The sequence below is a fragment of the Penicillium robsamsonii genome, assembly GCF_028829455.1.
Source record: "Penicillium robsamsonii strain IBT 29466 chromosome Unknown utg000002l_segment0_segment0, whole genome shotgun sequence".
Taxonomy (NCBI): Eukaryota; Fungi; Ascomycota; class Eurotiomycetes; order Eurotiales; family Aspergillaceae; genus Penicillium; species Penicillium robsamsonii.
The window spans coordinates 204,199-230,287 of record NW_026643220.1 but is presented as its reverse complement, the minus strand read 5'-3'; the positions used below and the strand labels follow the sequence as shown (position 1 = coordinate 230,287).

Here is a 26,089-nt window from a genome sequence, read left to right as displayed (position 1 = left end):
TATTGCCAATCTCTTCTCTTTGGCAGTTGATACAGATTTTGAAACTAATACCAGTTGGAGATATGTGACCACCACCATGTCAGTCTCACCATGCTGCATAAAAGGCTCCGAGTACACAAGCACTATTCGGGATAGAATTAACGCGGTTCGCTATATCAAATTTGGCCGTCTAAATTCTTCTTTTTTTTTTTGAGATCGAAACTCCTACTTTATCTAATAGCACATCATGGCTCCACTTTTTGTAGTACTATACCGCTCGTCATAGAGTAGAAAGACAATGTGTTATATCCAAACAAAAGAAAAGATCTACGAATGTCCCACAGAAACCGAATACTCCATCTCCTTCCGAATAATCATCCTCGTACTCCCATCACTCCCACTACGGGTACTGCCCATATCCCCTCCAGACCTCCCCTCCCCCAACTGCACCGGCCCCGCAGCCTCACAAACAACCGTCCCATTCTCCATCCCATCACCCACATCCGGTCTCTCCTTGAACAAACCACTAGCCCGGTGCCCGGATCGTCCCTTCAAATTCCCCAGCTCGTAATCACGCGATCGCCCTGACGCAAAGGGGTCTGTATCCCCCTGTCTCCCGGACCCGTACGCATAGCCGCCACTGCTGCTACCGAGGTAGGAGTCGCCGGCTGTGCCGTAGTAAGTTGTGAGGGCATTCATGAACGGACGTAGGCAGAAGACCGTGCATGCTACCAGGGCGTAGTTGAGGTGGAGCTGGGTGAAGATTGAGTGGTTGATTGCGGTGAAGGTCGGGTTTTTGATGGTTGTGTATTCTTTGAGTCTGGAGAGGTGGACAGCTGAAAGTATTATTAACCTATGAATTCGATATGTGTCAGTTTCAAGTAATGGTTGCTGGGATAAATATTTCACACGTGGAAGAGAGACACGTACGGTAGTCTGGCTGCGAAAGATGCCATGATCACGGCTTTATGTGGGATGGGCATCTGCAGATCCCAGACCAGGCCAATCGAGAATGTGAAGAGCAAGAGTTCGGTCGAGATGTCGAGCGCGGCGATTGCTTGCCAGCGAGGAAACTTGTCATTGTTAGTATATTGCATTCCACTTGCGTATATTTGCTTTGGAGTAGTTCTTAGTGGGCAGTTGGGCATTCTGTAATTGTAGACATACCAGGTTATGACACTGCTCCCCAGGTACGACCCATGGCTTATTCGCCTCGCAGTTCACTGCAATAAGCAGCATCGACACGATAACCCCTACTGTGCTAAACCCGAAGGTCACCCAGAGGATGCTCTTGTGGCGCGTGCTAGGCGTCAAGCGCAAGTAGATGGCGATCACGCAGCATTTCGAGAGGTACAGGGTTAGTAGATAGAGGATGTCGGCGGCGAAGAGGGACTATGCTGTCAATTATTCTCTTCTCTTCTATCCAATTGAGCGGGGTGCTGGGAAATGAATACATTTTGTATGTTATCAACCGCATTCTGGGTGAGTAGCGAGATGTCAGTCCCAAAGCCGATGCTCGCAGCGTGAAAGATGATAATCGACTCGGCGACGGCGGTGATCTATTCTATTAGTCTAATGTACAGAATAGGCCAGTTTCTCAATTGCGTACCGTCGCTCCCAACAAGACGATATCGTCTGATCCCCATGGTGGGCTGAGAAATTTGCGCACGTACACCCGTATCAGTAGACAGACTAGCGAGATCATCAGACAGATGGCGGCGGTGATGATGATGATACCGGCATGGTGTTTATCGTCTACCGTCTCAAAGGGCGGCGACTGGCCGGTGGGAACCTTGATCGCCATTGCAGCATGGATATCAGATTGCGACGTGGGTCAGAAGTTTTAGGGTGGGAATGGTCTCCAACATAAGAGGAAAATCAATGATGGCGTTTCCATGAATGGTGGCCACACTGCTCGGGCAACTCATTTTGAACCTAGCAGGGATACACATTCTAGGTCGGATAGAAGTGGAAAAATTTCGGACTGACTCGCAAAATTTAAGTCACTTAATCAGGAAGCAGACCCTTGTTTGATTTCACCCCTACGGCGCTTTATTCTTTGCTAGAGCTCTTCATTTTGAGGCATCCTTATTGGGACTTCATTGGGGATTTGGCCTAGTTTGTACTTGATGGTATTTCGGGTCTCTAAGCTGTGTGTATATCCGAGATATCCAAGAATGACCGTCGATAAGTTACACGTAGGGCAATCCTCCCGGTGCGCCGAGGTGGGGGCCAGGGGGCCGAAACCTTCGAATCTCTCCACTGAGCTACCACCTTAATATCCGATAAATTAAACGATTCACCCGGAATTTCCACGGCCCTACCGGATAGCATTCAATCAGATTGCTCAGCCAATCGAAAGTGACGTAGGGCTTCTAAGGATCTTACTCAGCGGGATGGGTCCGGGCCGGCCATGGCTAATGTGTACTTTTGATAGACATTTGTTTCAGATCCATAAGGCATATGAACTGCCAAGCTTTTCTTTCTCTTTTGACTCCGGACTCCGTCCTCCGTATGGACTATTAGCCCCTAAGTCAGGTTTTCCCCCCTGAATGTATCCAGAGAAAATTTCAATGAAATTCGACGCTAGAAACTTCCACCAATCAGTCCAGATGTTCCGTTGCCTAGCCGTTGTGGCTTATTCTTGCCAAGCACTACCGAATGCCCTCGAATGTACCACGCACCGAACACTCTGCATTATTATCGTCCGAGCAGGTCACTCGTTATAACTATTAACCACCTGAGTTATCTCCCTCCGACATATGTTGACAATTCTACAAGTAGATAGAGATTACATCTCCCGCTTCACCAGCGCCACAGGCGGGATATAATGGTGCCGTCCCCGCAACACGTAATACACAACCGCGATCATCATAATTCCCCCGTACATTACTGCGGACCAGTTCATGGTGTCTGGTTCCACTGTCGAAGTGAGCGGGAAGAAGGCGAACACAAAGACCGGGCACAGGAAGCACAGCGCCCCAATGTTGATTGCCATGCCGAACCGGCCGAGCGTCCATCTGTGTGGTGGGAGAGGCTGCCCTCTGATACGCTTGAGGAGGACGCAGCCAATCGTGATAATGTACGAGGACATCATTGCGCCAATGGTTAGGGTCACGATGGCGAGAAGGGCGGTGGTAGAGCCGATGTTGATGAGCGACAAGAGAATTGTAACTGCCAGAGAGACCATCACGGCGTTCAAGGGAATGTTCCAGCCGGGATTTACCTGGTACTTGTTAGCGTTGTCAAATCCCGAGGAAGAGGGGAGGGACGTACATGTCCGAAGAACTCGGAGAAAGGAAGGCCGCGATCACGCGCAAAAGACCACAACTGGCGCGATGCCGTTGCTACTTCTGTAATCGTGCTTGCCGTCAGGGTCAAGACCAGAATAGCGGTCATGGTATTTGTTCCCGGCAGACTCTCCGTCGCGTTGTAGAACACCTGCATGAATGGGTACCCTGTTGGGCTCGCTAGGATTTCGTCAATGTCGCCTAACGTGAAACAGACCGTAACCAGCATCAGGAAACCGGAGGCGGCATTGACGCAGACAGACGTGATCATCGCCTTTGGTAGGGTCTCAGACGCATCTTTGATCTCCTCCGCTACACACAATTAGTAAAGTTCGTCGGTTTTAGAGAGAGACGTACACATGTGTACCGCGCAATCATATCCAATTAACGCAGTGATGGTGGTAGAGAATCCAACGAGAGTGGCAGTCCCGTCGCTGTTCCAGTCTCCGCCGTTGTTGAATTCGGTAAACACCTGCTTCGCACTACGGCGAGGGCCAAGCACCCAGAGCGGAATCATGATAGCGAACAGGCCGCACACATGCAGGATCAGAATCAATACCTCGATGAAGGGTAGCCGCTTGGCCAGGAAGGTATTGAATATGATCGAAAACAAGGTGATAGCGATCACCAGGAGCGTGCCATGCCACGGCTTGCCGTCGTAATTCGGATTGTTCAGCACGATCAGGCCTTGAATGATAGTTCCAGCCAGATAGGCAATTGACACGATGGCACATTGCCAACCCAAGGCGCACAGCCATCCTACATAATTAGTTTGGTTGAGCGGAAAGGGGACAGGAGGACTTACCGGTGATGTAGCTGAGGAATTTCTGGCAGCTAGGAGGAGCAAACTCCGATACCCAGTGGTACTGTCCGCCGGAGGTGGGGGCCCTGTGGAGTCAGAAAGGCTACATACAGTCTGCATAGTTAAACTCACATGGATGCCATCTCGGCCAGACTCAGGAAGACAAGAAGGAAGCCAGCAGCGACAATGAGGTACCCCCAGATCAAACCGGCAGTTCCTCCATCGGTTAGACCTTGCGTTAGCAAACTAGACGGTCAGTCATCGAACTAAAGAGTAAGTGTGGATATCATACGTCAAAACAACCTCCCACGTAGCGATCAGCGTGCAGCCAAATCCTACAATGGAGATAAATCGGAAGTTACGCTGCAGGGTCAGCTTAGATGCATAAGTCACAACAATTCCAGGGGACGTACCCGCAACACCTGCTCTCTCCCCAGAGTACTCATATCAGCCTGGTCGGCCTGGGTACCACGCCATTTGGGGGCGACCTGGCCCCTGGATGGGGCTTCGTCGTCTATAGTCATGATGGTCGTTGAAGGTTCTTTGGTCCAGCGCATATTTACATGCAGATAGCAAAAATAGGGACGAATATAAAAGTCTGCAATAGTGCGTAGGAGGTCGCGTTACAACAGAAGGGTGGTGTAAAGTGTTAGAATATTCTCCCTTGTGGAATTCGCCATGCTACCGACAGTGGAGCTCGCCTCCAGGCCGTGAAACTGTGTAATTCCGTACTTTGTAGCACTAGAACATTGTTACAGCAGGTTAGTGTGAACCAGGGTCTAGCTCCACTGTTATTGCCACGGAGAGCAATGATATACCCAATTTAGAACCCCTTTAATATTATCCCATTAGATAATTCTACCAACCGAAAAATCTTCCAAATTAACGGGGTTTGTTTATCACGAACACATGCCCCGCTCGGGGGGAGCGCCGAGTTGCGTACATCAACTGGCCATTCAATCTTGAAAGCCTCTTCTGTACGTTCCTTTCCGCTCAATTAATCCTGAAATCAATGATTGGCTCTCTCGATACTAGTCCGTACGAAGACCCTGCTATCCACATGGGCAACACAATTTGGCGGGGACAAGTCTCCTTGCATGGGAACAGATGATTGGGACGAAATAATCTAATAATCGACTAGCATTTTTATCTTCTTCTTTTCCCTCACCCATCACCATGATCCCCTTCGTGCCCCTCGCCTTCCTCGTTATCACCTCCTACCTCATATACAACCATGTTATAAAACCTTACTTCCTCTCTCCGCTAGCTTCAATCCCCAATGCCCACCTCACATCCCCTCTCTCCAGTTACTGGATTGACCGCAAGCGCAGCACAAGCACAGAAGTACTCGCCATATACGCTCTGCACCAAAAGCATGGCCCAATCGTCCGTCTCGGCCCTAAGGAGCTGAGCATCAATTCTATCCATGGTCTGAGAATAATATATACGGGCGCTTTTGAGAAACACTCTTTCTACAATGATTTCTTTGTCAACTTCAACACTGAGAACCTGGTCGGCATGGTGCACAATGCCCCGCACGCGCATCAGAAGCGCATGCTGAGCAAGATCTACTCCAAGTCGTTTCTCCAGGAATCCAATGATCTGCGCGCCATGTCAAAGGTTGTGCTGTGGAAACGGTTTATGCCTATTCTCCAAAAGGCGGGAGGGAGTGGAGAGGTATTGAATGTGCTGCCGCTGTTCCAGGCCCTTGGGATGGATTTTATCTCCTCTTACCTGTTTGGATTGAGAGACGGGACGAAATATGTGTTGAATATTCCCGAGTGGAGGGTGTGGTTGGAGGAATATGAGAAGTTCAAGTTCCTAAGTCGGGAGGACCGGTATATGGGGTTTATTGAGGGGTGGTGCTTGGGGTTGTGCGAGCGGACGGAGGCATCTAAGAAAGAGGACGTCTTCAAAGATGAGGAGAAACTGCCAGGCACAAGCCCAGTCGTCTACAGCCAGCTGCGCCAGAGCCTCCTCACTCAGAAAGCACACGATCCGCGTCCGCTGAACCTAGCAATTGCGTCCGAACTGCTGGACCACCTGGTTGCAGGCCATGAAACGTCAGGCATCACCTTTACGTACATGATGTGGGAGTTGTCCCAGCGTCCAGAGCTTCAGGGCGAGCTCCGGAAGGAACTACTCACCTTGTCTCCATCCCTCCAGTACTCAGACGCAGATGGAGAGAACCCCCTTGCGTCTCCTTCTGCCATAGACGCCCTCCCCTTGCTGGACGCTATTGTCCGCGAGACCCTTCGTCTCCATTCCCCAGCCCCAGCCCAACTCCCGCGTGTTACCCCCGCCACAGAAAAGGGTACATCCGTGCACGGATACGACAACATCCCGGGCGGCGTAAGGGTCAGTTCAACCGCCTACTCGCTGCATCGCATCAGTGAGGTCTACCCGCGCCCGCTGGAATGGCTGCCACAGCGATGGCTAGAGGCAGGTGACAAGATCCACGACATGAGGCGGCTGTTCTGGCCTTTCGGGAGCGGTGGACGCATGTGTCTGGGGAGTAATTTCGCATTGCAAGGTAAGCCTCCGAAGTATGGATTTTGGAGAAGAGACTAATGGTGCAGAAATCAAATTGGTCATGGCGGCTGTATATTCAAATTACACGACGTCTATTGTAGACGACGAGGGTATCGAGCAGGACTACGCGTTTATTGCGCTGCCGCGCGGGCGGAAGCTGATGCTGAGGTTTATCCCGATCGACAAATGATGCGATGCAGTCACGATAATGTCAAAAGTAATGAAAAACATTATTTGATCCTTCTCAACCTTAGCCTAGAGCTGTTTGCATGAAATTATGCCCCGGGCTTTCCAGAGGGACCCTAAAGATCCCACGCATAGACAGCCAAGGACAATCAATAGTTAGAAGATGAAGATTTCAGTATTCATTCCACTTCTCTGGTCAGTTCCTTTGGCCAGGTCTCATCGAGCGTCTTGGCCCCCACAAATGGAATTTTCTTAGTCTCCGCAGCTGCCGATCGGTGTAGTAGAAAGAGAGAGTAAGCGCCTGTGGCGCATAATCTACGTATCACTTTTTCACTTTTGAATTAACTAGCGTGTTCAGCCGTAGACTTACCAATGGATATAGTTCGATCAAAATTGCCTTTCACTTAATGTCCCAATTCTCACGCTCTCACCCTCCCAACCTCCCAACCCACACCCTCCCTTGAACTTGATCTTAATTTTGGTGGGTTCTACCATTTACTGTGAATTGCAGATTGCAGTCACGCCTCGGCTTATTATAATCACCTTGACTGTGTAATCAAACACTATGCGGTGGCTTCCAGGTGATTATGGGCCAATAACACACAGTGAAGTCCAAAATTACTCTACTAACACCCTTCCTAGTTCTCTTGAGTATCATAGCTCTATTTTCCCACAGCAGTAACGCAAAGCAATTCGAGCATTGGTATCCGTTCTATCGATGGACCCTAACACAAGAGGGAGAGGCCCCCACCTGCCTTCAAGAGCACGCGGAAGCTGTCAAGTTATTGGGCTCACAGCACTCAATGACATGCAAAAACCTGGTTAGCTGCATTTATAACAACACCAAAGAGATCGACAAGGCGGATATGTCATCTGCGCTGGTTCTGCTCGGCCTAGCGCCAACAGTCCTAGGACAGATAGGCCCAACCATTCACAATAAGGCGCAATTATGTTATCAGAATCCGATTCTTGGGTTATTATGTGTCCTAGGCGCACCTGCGATCGCTTTCGGGATGCCGTGGGCAAAGACAGTTTCTAGGCAACGTACCCCAGGGAGCACCCTTGCTTCTGGGGAGAAGTGGTTTTTTGATTGGATTTTTTGCCGCGGTACGAAAACGCCAGCGCAGCAAGACGCAACGGAAAACCCGTCGATATGGCTTCGTTTGCTAAAATATTCAATCCATTTGCTGAAATATTTGATCGCGGCTGGCGCTGCGGTCAATGTTTTTCTCAACGCTTGGACTCTTGGCCAGCAAACGATTATCAGTTGGAAATGCACGTCTACATATATGGAGCTTGTCTGGGTCGGCACCACATCGGGTCCAATAGTATTCGCAGTAGCGGCTTATTCGATGGAGGAGTCTAGCTGTTCTTGGAGCAAGACTAACCGCGGGGTCTTATGGACCAGATTCCTTTATTCTCTGTCAAATATTGGTGGTGCTGGGCATGTTCTTTTCGGAACATTGACGTTTTCATCGCTGCTTTTTATTGGAACGCGGGATGCGTTGGGGGTAGTGGGGCGATTAACAGCTTCAGCCCTTGTCTGTCAATTTATAACAGCGCTGGAGTTAGAGCGCGTGGAGGAAGAAGAAAGAGAGAAAGAGAGACTGAAAGCAGTACAGAAAAGCCAGGGAACTATTGCAGGGGTAATAATGAGCGGCAGTTATTAGAGCGAGAGGACTCGATCATGGGAGGATGTGAGCCGAGGAAACTGAGGGGCTACAGCGTTAACTAGTTCCCCATCGTTCATTGTGTTGTATGATCAATCATTTGGTCGGTATTTCTCATAGTCGTCCAATTTTTATCACGTTCTGATGGATAGCACTTGTTTCTGCGTAACAATTTGAAACTGCATGCATTACCCTAGGTTACCAGCAAGCACATTCCCGTCATCAAAACCAGATCTAGTAACACACCCGCGTGGCTTAACGCCAATTCCAAGGTTATGATTCGGCTGAGCCGGCTAACCTTAATCTAAAAAAAGCTTACACTTAGAGTTGGTTTTACCGAATTCTAATATTGTAGAAGTCATAAGACTATTATATATGCGAGGAAGGAACTCATATAGACACTTTCACAAGCCTTCGCCCTCTATGAAAAGCATATAGAAAATGATGGCTTGAGTTGCAGGTTGTATGCGTAATAGAAATACACTTTTCTTCCTAGCATACAGACTTGAATTTTAGGTGCCACCTCAAGGGTCCGAACCAAAGCGACGATAGTGCGGTCTTAATGAGCAACCATCTAGTTTATCTCTTTACAGCACCTAGGTTCTAGTAGACCGCGTTGGAGATAAATTTGCGAATAGGTATTTTCCTTGAGTCAATATGCGTAATACTTAACTATACACTCCCGTTACATAACGGCATGTGGGGCATGCCCCACATCATACAAGACTCTTCGTGACTCAACTAGCATCATATAGATCGGTATATAGAACTGCTCTTCCAGTACTCAATTAACGGCCCAAAACAACTTGAAACTTCATTCTCATTTACAGAGCTTACCTTCAATTTCTCAAAATCTAATTCCGCGTGGGAATTCTACTATGACATCCACTGCCTCGACCTCAACTGTATCGCCCACCACGGCCTTAATAACCTTCTACGATATCGCTCTCGCACCTCCTGTCACAAAAAACGCCTGTTCACCAAACCCTTGGAAAACTCGCTACGCCTTAAACTTCAAAGGTACTCCCTACAAAACAACATGGGTACCCCTACCCGACGTCAGCTCCGTCCGCAGCGCTTTCAGTATCCCCTCCTCGCGTAAATTCGCCGACGGATCTCCCTACCACACCCTGCCCATTATCTCTGACCCAGCCACCGGGCGCATAGTGGGCGACTCCTTTGAAATCGCGACATATCTCCAGGAACAATACCCATCCACAGGAGTGGGCGACTTGTTCCCGTTGCAGGAGCTGGAGTTCGTCTTCGGGCGGGATTTGGGGCTTTATGCGCCGATCGCGGAGACGAAGGTGGAGGAGGGGCCTGCTGCGGCGTACGTGAAGTTTAATACGAATGTCGATGCTGTGTTTAGTGCGCATGCGCGCCTGATGGTACAGAGGTTCCCTTTTGATCCTGCTATTGCGGAGGAGTGCAAGGCGACGTTTTCGCGGAGGATGGGCGTGCCGTGGGAGACTTTGGCAATTAGTGGGGAGGAGAGGGAGGAGCTGCTGAACTTATTTGAGGAAAACTTAGGTGGACTTGCGAGGCTGTATGTGAGCGATGCCAGTGGGCCGTTTCTGATGGGGAGTCAGCCAAGTTATGCAGATTTTATTGTTGGAGGTTGGTTGCGCATGAGTCGGGGGATGTTGCCGGGGGAGGAATGGGAAGCGATGAAGGGGTGGTACAGCGGTGTATTTGGAAGGTTACATGAGGCGTTGGAGGTATTTGCGCAGATGGACTAGAGAATGAAGGATTTATGGCTTTGGGACAGTCATCGCAAGGCGAACTGGTCCAAATACCGCTAATCTTCTTTTGGGTTAGTTAACCTTGGAAGGACGGGAGATCAGGGCGATGGAGGCGGCCCAACGCACGGTCCAGGCGGCTCAGCGCACGGTCCACCCATCGACTCTTGAGTCTAGTACTCTAGCAGTCCCCACTTTGTGTACACTCGGGTATACACCAGGGCATACTTCTGACATTTTTGCTTATATTTGAAGCTATCTCAGGCGTCCTGAACCCCAATTTCCCTTTTCGCAAGAAACATTCTGTTTTCCCTATTAACTTGGCTTTGTATTGGGAATCGTAATCATACTCTGGTAGTTCATCTATGGATATAACCCACGGTTGGACGGACATCTGGGCAATCTATAAGTTTGTGAGTCACCTGTTGACTAGCGGTTCCCAAGGTTATTATCATTTACCACCTCGAGTTCAAGGCCCAGAAGAAACCTGCTGGGATGACTTTCCTACTAGAATGGGCAACAAAGGCACTGGCTCTTACACATTTAGCGATACATTGTCATTTCTATATCCGGCACTGTAGGATCCATTATTGCACGACTATCTCTCATTCTTGTATTAACTAAATATGATGATTCTATATTTTTAGCGTGACTCATGCGGGGAAGATGTGACTCACGAAAATTAGGAAGGGAAATGTAATATACGTACATTATGTATGGAGCCATACTTGTGGAGACAGTTTTCAGCCTCACCTACCAGCTGATCTTAGACCTCATCTGTCGTCTATAAAGACCCAGCTTGTGCACGAATACAAACTCAGCTCTCCTTCCTATCTTCCTTCTCAACCTGAATTCCCCCCAAATCTTTCGACGTCACAATTCGTGACCAGGCATCCTCCTAGCCATGGAGCGAGTAAGGAAAACCTTCTTCGACCCGCTTGCAACATCGAAGGCGCGGGTTCGAGAGATCCTAGAGAAACTTCCAGCTGGCTCCGCACACCCTTTCAGTCCTGAACAACTTCTTCTTTGTCGAACAGAAAGCGGTATTGATGAAATTGATATCTCCCCCTATCCAGATGACTTTTTCTCCAAGGCCGTGGACATGGGTGAGATGGGTGAGATCCTTCTGAGGCGCATGGCGGGGTACCCGTCTCATTTGGGTATGTTTTCTCTCGTTTGATTAAAGAGTGAACACTAACTATTAACAGAGGTATTCGAGAATTTCCAAATCTTGCAAGCACCAGCTTCAACATTCAAGATACCAATAGTGTCCGGCCAAATCACACTCCTGGCAGTCTCTGAAAGAACGCCCACTTACTACGATTTCTGCTTCGCAGATGCATCATCAAACGTGTGTTGCTGGAATGCAGAACATACTTTTCCAGGAATCACCCATAGCGGCGACCTCTACGTCGAAAATGATCTCCTGGATTACGTCAGGATCAACAAGGACTCCCTCACAGAGAAAGAACTCTGCGTCTTCATATCCGGCTTCAATTCGACCCCCATAACAAGATTTCTAGGAACCCACCCTGCCTTGCTCGTTGCCGATCATGTGGATAAGGTATGTTTCAGCATATCAGTCTTTCTTGGGGCTTATATTTAATCGTTGTTCGCAGGTCCTTTATATCGTCCCAGTGCCCTTGGATAAAGCGACAATTGGGCAGGCAACCATCTGCTGTCCACTGGTGATAAAACGCGACGGGGACTCCCTGATCTGTTCAATTTTGCCAACAGCAACGACAGATCTAGAGATAAGCGCCAATGGTAGTAGGTTGGAAAGCGCTTCCTACGCAGAAGCGATCGACCGCGCCGATTTCTGCATTTCTGCCACTTCTCCAAATGCCACACAACGTAATTATTATCAGTATCAAGACGAAATATCTTTAGAGGCTGACTCACAGACATATGCAGCCCCAATAGGTGATTCCGCCAAAGAGAAAACTAGCACGAGCCCTGAAATCGCGCGCAAGATCACCAAAGAAAACGCCGTGTTTACCACCGGTTTGGCCACTCTCCCTTCCTTTCTTGATTTAGAAAAAACGCAAGTCGTACGTTTTGGGACCGGCATTGAGTTCGAACTGCCAGGCGAAAAGCTCCCCATGAAGGCCGAGCCATCCGCTGTTGTTTTGCCATGCATATTTGGCACTCAGCTCGAAGGCCCATTCCTATTGGCAACAGGAACGGTCCCCTCAAATGTTCCCTTTGCCGATGAAATTGCTCTCCAGGACTATTACAAGCAACTCAAGAGTGCCGTGGTGGTTGTGGACGATCGAATGACAGACAATGCCCGCAATCTCGCACCTTTCTATAGAATCAATGCACTCTTCATCGTGCAACTCAGTCCACGAAACAAGCCCAATTCCGCCGACGATATCCAGTCGTTGCTGAACTCAGCAAACATCAACGCGGTGACGGCACTAGCAGGACCACAATCCTTGATTCTCGTTCAAATATCCGAGAAATATTACTTCTACCGAGGCATTGCTAATCGGGCACACATCAACACGTCCAGAATCAAATTTGGCTCTGATGTGACATCCATAATCGAGACTGTTGATATGGAGTCCATACTCGATCCACGAATTCAGCGCATAAGTACTCTTGGGGATGGAAATCCGATCATTTTGCCCACTTTAGGCCAGTTGGTCCTGCCTAAAGATCTTCAGGCGCTGTTCGAAAAGCTTCCAATAGACCAAGTCAAAGAGCTGGAAGAGGACATATCGGCAGCAATTCCCCAGCTCCAGATTCTGTTGGTCGAAAAGGACCTACGGGAACTTTCCAGAGCCTTAGTATTTGCACTATCAACAAAGATCAGCAGCGTGACAGCTACATTGAGAAACACCTACACCAAGTACCTAACCGAGGAGTACAGAATGACAGATCCAGAATCTGCAAAGAAGAAGAATTCTATGCTTGGAGAATTGAGAAAGCTCACCAGGGACACGCAGATTGCGCTTGAGCCACTGATTTCAAGCTTGTCCAACATGATTTCCACTCGAACGACCTCAAAGCGGACACATGATATGAAGAGACTTATTCGCCAAACACAAATTCAGGCCAATGTTGAGGTTGTCAAGTCCATGACGTTTGACACCTTGGCGGGCTATCTTGAGACATATGCGGGAGAGATGGGCGTCATGCTACTGAACATTAAGACATCGTCCTATTCTCAGCTCTTGGGGAACCTGAAAGACAGTGCCATGAATGCCAGGTATGTTAAAATGCAATTGGTGTCTCTTTCACCTTCTAAGATGCCCTCCCTTTGTCCTTGAATTCACAAGAGAAATATCTGGTATCCACCACTGACTTCTGTTTCATAGTCCATGCTGCGACCTTGACTCGAGAGTTCTACATCTCGAGGGATTTGACGCAGGAATTATCATAGAGCAGTCGCAGGCTAACCACGATGGTCCACTCCGACGTGGGAATGGTCTTTCTCACCCAATCTTGGCGCTACCATACCTGAGCCAGGGATTGGGAGCCGGATCGATGTTAGCTTGGGTCTGTTGGGATGAATTCGTTAACCTCGAAAGTCCTTACACCGTGCGATGGATGGAGAAGTGCAACGAAGCGCATATTGCCGCACTAAGAATCATCATGAGATCTACTCTTAGTCAGGCAGTGTCGGCTCGAGAGTGCAACATTCAACCTAGCAGCCCAGAAACTGGTCAGCTTATGAGCGCTTTACTGATGGCGGCTATGTCGAAGCTCGCGGCGATGAGGACAACTGCGCCGGTTGTGTCACAGCAGGCCGGAGATACTGTCACAAGGCTGATGCGAGGACTATTTGGCAATCTGTTGACAATAGCAGGTTCAGGAGTGCGCCCTCAAAGTATGGTCTGGCAGCTGTTTGGTCTGAATTCTCAATATGATCTGCCCAAAACCGATGCGGGGTGGAACTGGTACGAAACTGTCGTCACTTTGTATCCTTACACCGGATGGCCTCTTGAGCAGTTTTACGAAAACCTGCAAAAGTTCCTTGACAAGGCCATTGTCCGTGTGGTGACTAGGAATGAAAAAGCGACTTGGGTGAATGGGAAAGAGAGGATGATCAGGTTTTCCAAGCTTCGAAACATTCAGCTTCATCATTCTCGCACAATTATAACTGTCTTTATGCGAATGCTTACGGCGGAGGAGTCTGAAATTGCTGCCATCGCAACTCGTCTACTAAAGCAGCTTCCACGAGAGTTACAGCGACAGAGTGAGAGCTATACTATAATGATCCGCTATCTTGAGCATCTCGCCAACGGAGGCCAACGACGTTACACAGATGACCTCGTCGCCGCCGCTATCTACACCAAGCGCTCAGCTGCCTTTGGCCCACTGAAGAGGGAAGTCTCGGAAGCGTGTAAGAGCAAAGAATGGGCCAAGATGAAGAGCTCCTGTCAAGCAATTATCGACAAACGTGTCGAACTTGGTTCTCTCTGGCACGTCAACCCTAATACCTTGAAGATTCACAACCTGAAGTTGTACAAAGCTCTTCTGAACGCAGACTTCGGGGATAATATTGACGAACACACCAAGGCCAATAACCTCAAACTGAGCAAAAATGCCTTTGGTGATGCAGAGAAAGAGCGCATTCCTTGGCAGATCGGGAAGAAAGGCCAATTTGGCGATGAGATTGAGCCTCTAAATGAGGTCTTGCTTAACGAAATTCTGTTCGGACCAAAGTCGGAATCCCTCCCAGCCGCTGATTCGGCTAGGGAATTAGGAACCGAGACAACTGCCATGATTGAAACCAAAGCAGACGAATTCACGCAGTTCGAATCAGCGATGGAGTCTAGTTTCATCACTGAGATGCAGAAGGATCTTTCGGCCGAAAGCGTTTGCCGTATCCTCAATATTCCTACTACTACAATGCGCGCCTTTATTAAGGCTCTTAATCCGCAGTTTGTGTGGGAAGACTTGGGGAAGAACTTCAAGGCCACAATTCTGGGATTGCTGGAAAATCGTTCGAATCGGGCAGAGAGCCGTCCTGCTAAGAAGTTGCTGGAACTAGTTAGGGAAAGCACGATACTTCAGATTGATGAGTGAAGCATGGAGGTTGCTTCAAATAGGGATAACGGTTAGGACTGGTGATAGGGGGCACGCTTAACTATTCTACGATTTTACACCTAAAGCATCTACTTTCTTTTTATTGAAATTTACGGGTCATTCTAATTAAATTAAATGAGCCTCAATGTTTTCCTTTTATAATCAAGTATCTCTGGATTCCCGGATGATATCAAGACAAAGCATCGAAAGTTCCAGCCTTGGAAGGTTGATCATTTTCATCATAGTAACTCTGTATGCCATTGTTTCAGGTGTTCCGCCAGACCTCTGACACATCTCACGAGCGGTTATTTTTTGACCTGTATTTTACACTTTCAATGTGTCTCCTCTACATGTGGCCTCTTTTCTTCATCTTTTTCTTTACGTGTTTTGAACTATTTGCTACTACCTTTGAAACGGCGTCAAAGCTGGCCTGACATCCAACTCACCTTCGTCGTTCCAGGATTGTACTTGAATGCTTTTTAAGTGTAGATCTGCTAATACATTTGACCATTCCCTCTAAGGAACTACAGTCATTCAAAGTATTTGAGTATACATTTTCATGTCTTATCTCTCCTTAAATCATCCCGTTGTTTAGATGTATCTCGGATCCCTTTGTTCGCGCCTGTTTACCATTACCTGGCACTTCTCTATCTTTCTCTCTTGCAAAGTTGATCATCATACGTGCTTTGGGTTCTATAAATAATTCCAGAAATTTAATGGCACAAACCTCATAAGTGAATCTGGAGACGTCCATAATTTCCACTCCTTGATATATATCTTCGGATTCGACTAAGAATTTAAAACCCCTAACCAACAGGATTATATTTGTAGATGGACTTTGCCCAGGTGATGCTACACACCTCATACCAAGTAATTTTGTAAATCTAGATAATTTGACAGAAATTACTATGCTCCAGGGACTTGGGCCTCTCATTTCCCAAATACTTGAATCTACCGCCCACGTGACGATGATGAATTCTATCGGCTTGTCCCGCCTTTTTACTCATAATTCTGCTGGTTCTACGAAAATGAGAGGCCTTTGCATCCAAATGCCACTCTTTGTTTTGTAAACCTGAATTACAAAGAATATCAGCTCTCCACCAATGAATGACTGCTTATCAACTCCCCAATCTATTCTTAGAATTGAAGATATAGAACGCCAATTTCTTTCATCAAAGGCCATTCGACCGTTCTTTCACATGGCATGTGGTGCGAGAATGGCAGATTCAAGAAAGGAAATCCATATAATGCCTGGCTTCGCTCGACATGTTCCATGCCGCTCAACTTCGACTTGGAACACTCCTCCTAACACATCTTACCGATTAGATCTTATTTATTGAGGCCACAATCCATACCTACCCGAAATACCCCTAGCAGCGTCCAACAGCGGTGGTGATGGGGCGTCTTTCACAGTCTTTTTCTAAACGTCTTCGAGGAATCGCTGTGGCAATTGTTTCATTCTCATTGTCAATCGTGAATCATGTGACGCTAAAAAGATTGCGCGGGGATGGGGATTCTGACGACGAGGATGATGAGTTGGATTCCCTCGACATAGATCCATTCGATGCAGTATTGGAAAGGGTGAAAGTGAAGCACATCAGTAGATACGTGGCAGCGATCCGAGCAAAGACACAGCCAGGCAACAAGAAGAGCATTCCTGTCGTTGAGGTTGGGTCTCCGGATCAACATAACAGCCACCTTTGCTATCAGGTGAAATTCGCCGACGGGGTGAGCTGGCTCCTCAAAGTCCCAGCTATCGGAACCCCTGATCAATTTGACGAAGATGATGCCGAGAACCTTCGCTCGGAAGCATTGACAATGATGATGCTGCGGCGTGAGACTACCATCCCGATCCCCGAGGTCTTTGCATACAACAATACGTGCGAAAACAAGCTCAAAGTGCCCTTCATTCTCATGGAGTTCATCGACGCTGTGCCGTTGATGGATGTTTGGCATGACCGGGAATCCCTAAAAGAAGTTGTACAGGCCCGGCGCACACGCTGTCTGCAGGATATTGCTGCTGCATATGTTCAGCTTGGAAAATACATATTCAACAAAAGGCAACTTTTGAGATTTGACGATCAGGATCGCCTAATAGGTGTCGTGCCAGTAAACAAGGATCCATTCTCGGGCCTCAGAGAGGGTTACACTTCTCGTCTGGGCCGGTGGAAGGAACAGGAGAATGCGCAAGGAAGGGCATATCTAAAGCTTCTTCGAATGTTTGTCGACTGGATTCCAAAGTCACGTGGCGAGGAATCATTCGTTCTAAGACACCCAGGTCCCAATATCTTCAACTTCCTTGTTTCGGGTGACGGTTCTGTGCGGGCAATCCTCAATTGGGACGGCGCGCAAGCCGTGCCGTCAAGTCTAGGGAATGAGACGTATCCACTATGGCTGATGCGCGACTGGTGTCCGCCCGTATATATATGGAGCGAAGAGATGGAACGGGGAATCAATGACGAGGATTGTGTTTGGGAAGACTCACCGGACACGCTGAAGTTCTATCGAAATGTCTATGCGCAATGTATCGCAAATCTGCTGCCAGAAAGCGAGAACGCCAAAGTGACCCGTAATTCCCTTCTCTTCCAGCATTTACAGATGGCAACGGGAGACCCGATGTTTAACGCAGCCATTACCACAAAGATCCTTGGTGAAGTTAGGAAGCAAGCCAAGTACGTGGATGATAACAGCCGGCCGTTCAACCCATCCGACAATAAAATGGACGACAATGACAACGAAAACCATCCCTCCAAAGAGGATGCGACAGCCAATCACAATTCACCGAATGAGACCGAGGATAACTCCGAACATGGTAGTATCGAAGCAGACATGGACGAAGATTTTTATATTGATGAGATGCTCCTGGAGTTGGAAAGAGATGGTCTGAGTAAGCATCAACTAAAGCTGATCAAGACGGGATTTCAGGCTCTATTCTTTGGTTAACTTCGAGGTGGTGTTCAATGTATGTGGTTAATGTATTATGACATGATGCGAAATTGATTGAAGGGATCAAGGGTCACTGCTGGTATTGGACGAGAAATGAGGGCAGTTGTTTGAAAGTCATAAGGAAAACCAAACATTTCGTTGTGTATTACTCTATTCCTGGATACCTTTCTCTGTTTCTCAAGAAGCACCCAAAAAAATGATATACCGTTTGTCGTAAAATATAATAGACACCTCAGGCAGAACTATCTGAGGATGATGTCAGCTGCATTATGTAACAATGTATGTCAACCAATGACAACATCCGGACTAACCGATCAAGGGCTTAGGGCTCACCTCAGTCACGCCCCACTGCCTTTTCGCACTTGAACGGCTTCTGGACGTCGCCCTCTTCCTTTGAACATCCACCTCATCCGACAAAATGGTGAGTTCCCCAGCATCCCAGTATACCAACCCGGAAACACCAATACTAATCGGAATGTGACGAACAGGCGCCCGCAGCAACCGGAGGCAAGAAGCAAAAGAAGAAGTGGTCCAAGGGCAAGGGTACGCAATCACCAACCATGCGACCGTGACGATTTCCGCCGAGTTCCTACAAGACACGAAAGAAATCGTTGGACGAGCTGGGGATTCGCAATAAAACCGAGAACAACATTTACTAACATGCCTTTCGCCCTATAGTCAAGGACAAGGCCCAGCACGCCGTCATCCTCGACAAGGCCACCAACGACAAGCTTCAGAAGGATGTCCAGTCCTACCGTCTGATCACTGTCGCCACCCTTGTCGATCGTCTCAAGATCAACGGCAGCCTTGCCCGCCAGGCTCTCAACGACCTTGAGGCTAACGGTCAGATCAAGAAGGTCGTTGGTCACTCCAGCATGAGCATCTACAGTGCGTTCCCCTCCAACATCTACGTCTCGAACCTTCAATACTGATAACTATTCCTAATAGCCCGTGCCGTCACCGCCGAGTAAACGTCTCGTCTCGTCTCTCGTCTTTTCTCGCGGTTTTCTTTTCCTTGCTACGAATGATATCATTTACCATGGGAAGCCCGGCTGGGCATGATGCATAGTGGATTAACGTCTGACTCTTGAAGAGTGTGGAACATTCGCGCTCCTGGTTTACGTCAGGTAGTGCGAACTGAATCAAAAAATCTACAAAACTTCATGAAAAAGGACATGCGTCATATTCCGTAGACTTCTCTCGACCTCCACCTACCATTCTGCACTATCCAACTATCCACACCAATCCAGCAAATCACACAAAAGTAGTCCTACGACTGTTCCACCATCGCACTTCTCTTCGGTCGCTGCTTCTGCGCACTTTCACAAAGCGGCCACGGCTCTCCACCAACACCTCCATCAATCACCCTCCCCGCCTCAAAATACTGGTTATGATTCGCAAAGAATCCAGTCCACCTGTTCACAGCCCCCTCAACCCGAGCTCTAGCAGTCCGTAACTCATGCTCGCGACGGATTTTCTTCTGCGCAGACGTCATAGCCTCATCCTCGACATCCTCAACCGGCAGGAACATAACCTCGACACCGCGCATGTCGGCCGTAAGATCCTCCTTAAAACACCCTGTCACAAAAGCGCGTGTTGCGTCCCGCCCCGCGAAGAAGTTGTAGCTCCCGCCCGGTCCGTAGATCATGCGGTTTGCCGAGACGTCGAAGATGGTCCCGTTGACTGCGACGTAGAGGGGGAGGTTGGCGTCTGTGCCGTTGTAGAGAGATAGTTGGCTTGGTGTCAGGGTAACCGGACCTTGCTTTATTTTTGAAATATATCTGTTAGCTTGAATTGGACACGACCTTTTTTTTTCCGTCAAAATCAAGGACGGGGACTTGCGTACCACCCACTGCTTCACCACCGGCCATCGTGTATACCACGGTCTGTACCCCCACATCACAGACTCAGAGGAAGTCATGTAATAGGAGAGACCGCCACAGGCGAGGAGTAAGGTCACAATCACGCGGATGATGTCCAGCAGGCTTATGCCGTGGCCTTGATCACTTTCATTGTTGCTGGAGTGCTGTCTGGAAATTGGCTCTTTGTCGGGCCCATTGCTGGACTTTGACGTGGCTGTTGGTCGTTGGCGGAGTTCTGACATTGCTCTCCCAAGTTCGAGTCGCGAAGAGTTGTAAGATCAGACGATCAGTCAGATTGTTTTTATTGTGCACAGGTGGCCTTGGCTGACAAAACCCGAGACCCCGGACTGTGATTAACAACTTCCCGTTTACAAGAGAACCTGGTTTAGATTTTCATTCCAATTTCTATTATCTCTCCAAGCAGCATTCGCTAAAGGTACAAGAGGCTCAAATTCATAACGTAGCCGAGAAATACACTCTGCTTTGGGTTCAAATGTCAAATTTGCCTCGATTTAATTTCCATTACTTGCTTGCAGTTGCAGATTCCCCTTGAGCCGTAGCCCCTTCTTCCCAGCTGCGCGAGAACACTTCGTTCAGGGCGTCTTGGAAAGTACGACAGTTCATGTCAATCAGACCTCGCTTGTCCTTGGCTTCTGGGTTGCGAATCACCGACACTAGACAGAGGTACCTGTAGAATAAAGTCAGCATAGATAATAAAGATACTCGTTGAGAGACATACTTGTTCATCTCCATCAAATGAATCATGGTCTGGTCATGCAACACCACGTGGCTTTCTGCTTCCTGGATCTGGTCGCCCAATCGCTTGCGAACTGGGTGATCCCAAGAGTACAACTCGGAGATATCGACAATCACATCGATATAATCAGAGCACATCTCGTAGCAAGCCATATCAACCGGTCGGGTGTCGGAGGCAATGTAGATTTTACTCAGAACGTCAAAGAGGTATGTCTTTTCAAACCCACAGTTGTTGGCGAGAGTGTTGATAAGGTTCTCCAGTGTAGACAAGTTGGGGATCAGCTTCTGAATGACTTTGCTGAAGGCTTCAAAGACAGAATAATCGTAAATGGAAGTCAGATAGTAATGCACGGGCGCATTCTCATATCCAGCGTCACTGAGTTCGTCGGAGATGCGTTGCACAATGTCCTGGAACGTGTCGGTGCGGTACTCGTCTGACAGTCCATCGACCTTGTGAATGAAGACTTCGATGTTGATGCCAGGATAGAACTGCTGGACTGTCAATATGGTACGGTTAAGCCGCGCCACCGAGTCCAGGTAGTCATCCTGTGCATCGATCACCCAAACCAGAGCGCCCAGGCTGCCGAATATATCCTCGAGGTCGAAGGCGGACTCAAAGTACTCGAGCTGACCTGGGAAATCCCAGACTTGGAAGTCCATGAAGGAGCTTCAAACTCCACGTCAGCGGAAAGCGCATTAACCATGCTCTTTCTTTGGAACTTACTGGATCGAGTCCTTTTGAATCCGAGTCGTGGACTCTAAGAAGAGTGTCTCATTTGGTGGCATCTTATGGAATACCACACTGGCAATAGATGACTTACCACTCCTAGTACATAGTTAATATCTTTCTTGTGCGAGAGCTGGCAGTGAAAACTTGCCGGCGGAGCCCCATTAGAAGAAGACGAGGCTTAACATCAGGGCCCTTGGTGTTGGGCACAGAGGCCGATTTGGCCTGAGTTGGCGCAGCAACTTGGTTGTTTCCCTGTAAATCATCCAAAAGGCTTAGCTCGGCTTCACTCTTATGGAATGGATCTTCACGCCGTCGCTTCCAAAAATTAAACTCACGTCCTATAAAAGGGCCATGAGGCCGGCTCACGCGGGCTACCGCTGAGTCGGACATTTAATCAAACAAGAAAGACATGCATTTTGAGTGAAAAAGTGAAGCAAGAGACAGGTTAGGGTTATCAGGATGGAAGATTCATGAGTTCGGGCAAGGCGGAATAAATCAACGCATCACATGTCGGAAAAGAAAGAGGGAATTGGGCAGTCAGCGAACCAAGCCAGGCTGATATCCCTTGAAATGACAAAGAAATGCCGGAGGCTGAAGACGGAGACCCGTAGATTTGAGATGGCACTATCTTGCATCGGCCCGTTGTGACAGCAACCGTGGCAGACGCCCCAAAATTGGAAACCCATGTTCCTTGCGTATTCCAGGGCCCATTTGGTTGCCTAGAGAGGTCTCTGGTGCTTCTTCATCCCCCGAAAAATAGCGGGAAGGGTCCGGAACCAAGCAGCTGTCTCACAACGGCCTGTGCATGGATGCAGCGGTACGCGGTAACTAACCGAGCTCCACCGAATGACCCAGCCGTGGTTCGAGACAATATAGGGAGGATGGATCGAGGGGATGTGTTTTGGGGGGAAAGAATAGTTTCTTACCTCCATTGAATGGGTGGACATCTAGGGATAGGATGTTAGAATCTGGGGTATGCATCAAGGATAGATCGGATGTACTTACTACGAAGTTTATTTTGTATTAGACAGGGATGATCAGACCAATGCAAGGTCAAGAATCCTCCGTGATCACGAAGAAGAATGGTAAAAGGAACTGGTCGAGCTCAATTTAACGGCAAAGACCGACTGTTGACATCTGCATGTGCTGATCTCGCCTAGGACAAAAGCCGCAAGGTTCCCAGTTGTTGCCTGGTATGGTGGTACAGAATCGGATACCTGCAGTCAGACCTATAGCATTGTCTCAAGTTGAGGATTAATTTCACGGCGGATAAGGGTTGGCTGGGGTGATCGTTGAGTATCCGTTGTGCTGTGTGAGGAGTGCGGGGGTTGGAGTAGCTCGGAGCTACGAAGCGAAAGGAAGCGCGGGCAGACAACCGATATGCAACGCGCACGATAGCGCAGCAAATGAGCTAAAAGAGATTGTTTCAAAAGATGTCAGGCTTTCTTTGATTCAAACGAGTATTTGTCATGAAATTGTAAGGAAGAGATGATGGGAAGAGGAAGAGCAGAACCTTGGAAGGCGGAGGGCGTTATCGTGGATCTCCTATCTTATCTCTAATCTGCCACAGACCGCCCTTTCTATTCTGCCACTATAATTCTCCATCAACTTCACTTAGACACCTCTAACCCCATTTATCATGCTTGAGCTAAAGTAGATGACCCAATGATCTCCTTCTATTTGAAATAGGATTTTATTCTTAAACACTTTGATGACATTGAAAAAAGAATCAACTTTTTTCGTCCGCCATTAACCTCAGCAAGTTCATACCGCAATCATCCGGTGGCTGTGTCCATGAACATGTTTGGATCCATGTTGGGGACCCAGATAATCGCTGATTCTATGCTTCCCCTGATCTAGCTTCTCTTCTTCTTCTTCTTCTTCTTCTTCTTCTTCTTCTTCTTCTTCTTCTTCTTCTTCTTCAGCATCAAGTGCAGGCCAATCTTCCCAACCGTCTTCCCACACCTTTGCTAACTTATCCGTCTTCTCCTCTCTGCTCATTTTCTTGTTCTTCATCACCTTCTCCCACTTCTTCATCTCCTTGTCATCTAAAAGACATTCATCCAGCAAAGCACTAATCTTCGCACTGTCAATACCTTCCCCGATAAAAACTAGCTCCTGGCGACGATCACCCCAGGGACCTTGAAAATCATTTTGGATGGATTCCCGCACATCCTTGTCTTCTGGCCAGTCCTCGTCTGGGACTTCAGAGAACCAAGGTCCACCGCATCCAACAGTCATTATACCGCCTGCTTGACTCCATTCTCCGAATTGCCAGGGCCTGGTTGTGAGCCAGAAGAAGCCCTTGGAGCGGAGAACAGGACCAAAGGCCGGGTGGGTACGTTTGTTGTTCAGAACTACCGCTGGGTCAGGCTGGTCAAAGTCTTCCACTGACTCGGAATCGGAGTCTGTGTCCATTACATCTTCATCTTCCTCTTCCTCGTCACCTTCTTCTTCTTCGGCTTCAGTATTCTGGAGAATGATGAACTTGTCGTGAAGAAGAGCGAAAAGGCGGCGCGAATGGAAGGGTCGACGAGCAGTGTAGACAAAGTTGTTGATACCATACCTGTATCGGTAAGCAAATTGTCCATAAATGAATTATCGGTAAACTTACTCCAAGGTTTCTGGTTTCGGAGCCATCCGGTCACCGTTACCTGTCGTCTGCATCGTCATTTCGTGCAGACTCTGCAACCACCCAGGACCAGAGGCGGCACGGACGAAATCAAATTTGTTTGTGTTGATGATTTCCTGGACATCTATTTGGGAGTAACTTGACTCGAGGATCTTTGCGGCTGGGTTCAGTAGCTTCAGCAAATGCATGATCTTATCGCGTGTTGCTTGGTCAACCGTCTCGATCTTATTGAGAATCAACACATCGGCGAACTCAATCTGATCCACCATGAGATCAGATATTGTGCGCTCATCCTCGGGGACAATCTGTTCTCTCCCATAGCGGTCAGAGAGGAACTCTGCTGTGTCGAAGCTGGAAAGCAAGTTGAAGGCATCAATGACAGTGACTGTAGTGTCTAACCGAGCCATTGTGTGCAAGCCACCTAGTTCCACACTATATCATGTCAGCAAGTCCACCGTGAAGGGAGAGGTGGTGACGAAACAATACATTTCATTCAGGATCTTCTTTGCATCCGCATCATCATTTGCAATCTGATCTTCAGCTTCCAGCATGGCCGAGCTAAACTCAGCCGTGAAAGTCTCAGCGACTTGCATAGGCTCGCTTATGCCAGTCGATTCAATGACGACATAGTCAACCTCATTTCGTTTAGTCAGAGCGGCTAGTTCAGACAGTAAGTCCCCCCGTAGGGTGCAGCATATGCATCCATTTTGAAGTCTAATGAGCTTCTCGGTGGTCTGGGAGACTTTGTGGTTTTGGATGAGAGTTGCGTCGATGTTCAACCTAATGGAACAAAGCAATTAGCTTACAGCCTATAGTCTTCATTCATTGCGGTACCCACTGGCTCATATCGTTGACGATGACAGCAATCCGTAACCCATGGTCGGGAGACTGGAGGATGTGTTTGAGGAGGGTTGTCTTGCCGCTTCCCTATACAGGTGTTAATGTCCCTGGACATGACTCAATGTTGATACAATTGGTCCCATTTCATACCAGGAAGCCTGAAAGAAGGGTGACCGGCATCTGCCGTGTTTTGGCCTTTTCCTCCGTAGGAGTTGGGACATGATAGGAGACCGAGTCTTTTCCTGCATCGATGACCATAGTGAGGGTGGGTAACTTTTGTGGTTGTGTATACAAAGTAAAAAAAAAGAAGGAGAAGGAAGATAAGTTGAGTCTGCGAAAGTTCTAGGATATTACATTATATAGTATCTTTCCCAAGGCGCTCTAGGGCTGTCTCCAAGTTCCTCGCCCCCTAACGCTGTCGGTTGCATTCCTGATGCCGCACAAATATCAATACAGGTCCTCCAAGGTTACAAGCAAACTAGTGGAACTATATCTAAGCCAATGAAGTGTATGATTTCAAATGGCTATGATAATTGACGTCTTCTAAGTGGCCAGCGTGAATCGTCCGCAAGGTACCTGGCCGGCGCCGTTGACTTTCACGGTCCTCATTTGACGACATTGGGGTTTAAAATCAGTGTGAATCTCCAAACAGTCCACATAGGAGGATAATGAGGTCAATGTAAAAAGTGGTAATGTTAAGGCTTTTCATCCAGACCATCTCACCCGAGAGGACATTCAATACTAATTCATCTGGATAAAGTACCTTTTGTATGTCGGCCCCATATCGAAGGTACCTATAGCAGGAAATTTGCATTAGGCTGCCCAAGGGATTGGGCCAATGTGTACGGGTATATTTTAGATCTTTTCTTTTCGGCTTAATGGACGGAAAAAAAGGAAAAAAACCACCGACAATGCAAAAGACTCCACGTATCAGCCTCCAAGTCGGTGCTCGGCTTGATGAGCGGGCCGACGGTCTCACATACCGACCTGGAAACTTATAAGAGCCTTACGCTGACGTAGGACTGACATCTACTTATCCATGTCGAATATCTCCCAAATATCTCCCAAATATCTCCCAAATATCTCCC

The 26,089-nt window shown here is 48.2% G+C and overlaps 10 protein-coding genes across 10 annotated transcripts; 5 read left to right on the top strand and 5 right to left on the bottom strand.

Annotated features, from left to right (window-relative positions):
* Window positions 1–306: 306 nt before the first annotated feature.
* On the bottom strand, window positions 307–1,783 carry N7447_003322 (uncharacterized protein; the record flags this gene model as incomplete). The annotated part of the gene is made up of 5 exons (XM_057227597.1): window positions 307–832; window positions 910–1,052; window positions 1,147–1,371; window positions 1,434–1,538; window positions 1,589–1,783. 5 exons carry the CDS (start codon window positions 1,781–1,783, stop codon window positions 307–309), a joined length of 1,194 nt encoding a protein of 397 aa, XP_057086938.1.
* Window positions 1,784–2,770: 987 nt separating this feature from the next.
* N7447_003321 (Amino acid/polyamine transporter I) lies at window positions 2,771–4,595 on the bottom strand (the record flags this gene model as incomplete). Its single annotated transcript, XM_057227596.1, has 7 exons — window positions 2,771–3,205; window positions 3,256–3,581; window positions 3,627–4,028; window positions 4,075–4,157; window positions 4,204–4,317; window positions 4,364–4,434; window positions 4,485–4,595. The coding sequence occupies 7 exons, from the start codon at window positions 4,593–4,595 to the stop codon at window positions 2,771–2,773; spliced, it is 1,542 nt and encodes a 513-aa protein (XP_057086937.1).
* Window positions 4,596–5,247: 652 nt separating this feature from the next.
* Window positions 5,248–6,793, top strand: N7447_003320 (cytochrome P450; the record flags this gene model as incomplete). The annotated part of the gene is made up of 2 exons (XM_057227595.1): window positions 5,248–6,604; window positions 6,651–6,793. 2 exons carry the CDS (start codon window positions 5,248–5,250, stop codon window positions 6,791–6,793), a joined length of 1,500 nt encoding a protein of 499 aa, XP_057086936.1.
* A 2,544-nt stretch (window positions 6,794–9,337) lies between these two features.
* N7447_003319 (glutathione S-transferase family protein) lies at window positions 9,338–10,198 on the top strand (the record flags this gene model as incomplete). The annotated part of the gene is made up of 1 exon (XM_057227594.1): window positions 9,338–10,198. The coding sequence occupies one exon, from the start codon at window positions 9,338–9,340 to the stop codon at window positions 10,196–10,198; it is 861 nt and encodes a 286-aa protein (XP_057086935.1).
* Window positions 10,199–11,102: 904 nt separating this feature from the next.
* On the top strand, window positions 11,103–15,235 carry N7447_003318 (uncharacterized protein; the record flags this gene model as incomplete). The annotated part of the gene is made up of 4 exons (XM_057227593.1): window positions 11,103–11,358; window positions 11,407–11,762; window positions 11,818–13,412; window positions 13,522–15,235. The coding sequence occupies 4 exons, from the start codon at window positions 11,103–11,105 to the stop codon at window positions 15,233–15,235; spliced, it is 3,921 nt and encodes a 1,306-aa protein (XP_057086934.1).
* Window positions 15,236–16,630: 1,395 nt separating this feature from the next.
* On the top strand, window positions 16,631–18,178 carry N7447_003317 (Aminoglycoside phosphotransferase; the record flags this gene model as incomplete). Its single annotated transcript, XM_057227592.1, has 1 exon — window positions 16,631–18,178. One exon carries the CDS (start codon window positions 16,631–16,633, stop codon window positions 18,176–18,178), a length of 1,548 nt encoding a protein of 515 aa, XP_057086933.1.
* Window positions 18,179–18,599: 421 nt separating this feature from the next.
* Window positions 18,600–19,152, top strand: N7447_003316 (40S ribosomal protein eS25; the record flags this gene model as incomplete). The annotated part of the gene is made up of 4 exons (XM_057227591.1): window positions 18,600–18,602; window positions 18,670–18,724; window positions 18,860–19,069; window positions 19,130–19,152. The coding sequence occupies 4 exons, from the start codon at window positions 18,600–18,602 to the stop codon at window positions 19,150–19,152; spliced, it is 291 nt and encodes a 96-aa protein (XP_057086932.1).
* A 299-nt stretch (window positions 19,153–19,451) lies between these two features.
* Window positions 19,452–20,285, bottom strand: N7447_003315 (putative heme/steroid binding domain protein; the record flags this gene model as incomplete). The annotated part of the gene is made up of 2 exons (XM_057227590.1): window positions 19,452–19,943; window positions 20,028–20,285. 2 exons carry the CDS (start codon window positions 20,283–20,285, stop codon window positions 19,452–19,454), a joined length of 750 nt encoding a protein of 249 aa, XP_057086931.1.
* Window positions 20,286–20,565: 280 nt separating this feature from the next.
* On the bottom strand, window positions 20,566–21,624 carry N7447_003314 (GTR/RAG family Ras-related GTP-binding protein; the record flags this gene model as incomplete). Its single annotated transcript, XM_057227589.1, has 3 exons — window positions 20,566–20,731; window positions 20,783–21,466; window positions 21,524–21,624. Coding segments are annotated over 3 exons (951 nt in total), but the record flags the coding sequence as incomplete, so codon positions are not given.
* Window positions 21,625–23,293: 1,669 nt separating this feature from the next.
* Window positions 23,294–25,259, bottom strand: N7447_003313 (uncharacterized protein; the record flags this gene model as incomplete). The annotated part of the gene is made up of 5 exons (XM_057227588.1): window positions 23,294–24,095; window positions 24,144–24,593; window positions 24,648–24,941; window positions 25,000–25,088; window positions 25,152–25,259. 5 exons carry the CDS (start codon window positions 25,257–25,259, stop codon window positions 23,294–23,296), a joined length of 1,743 nt encoding a protein of 580 aa, XP_057086929.1.
* Between the last annotated feature and the right edge of the window lie 830 nt (window positions 25,260–26,089).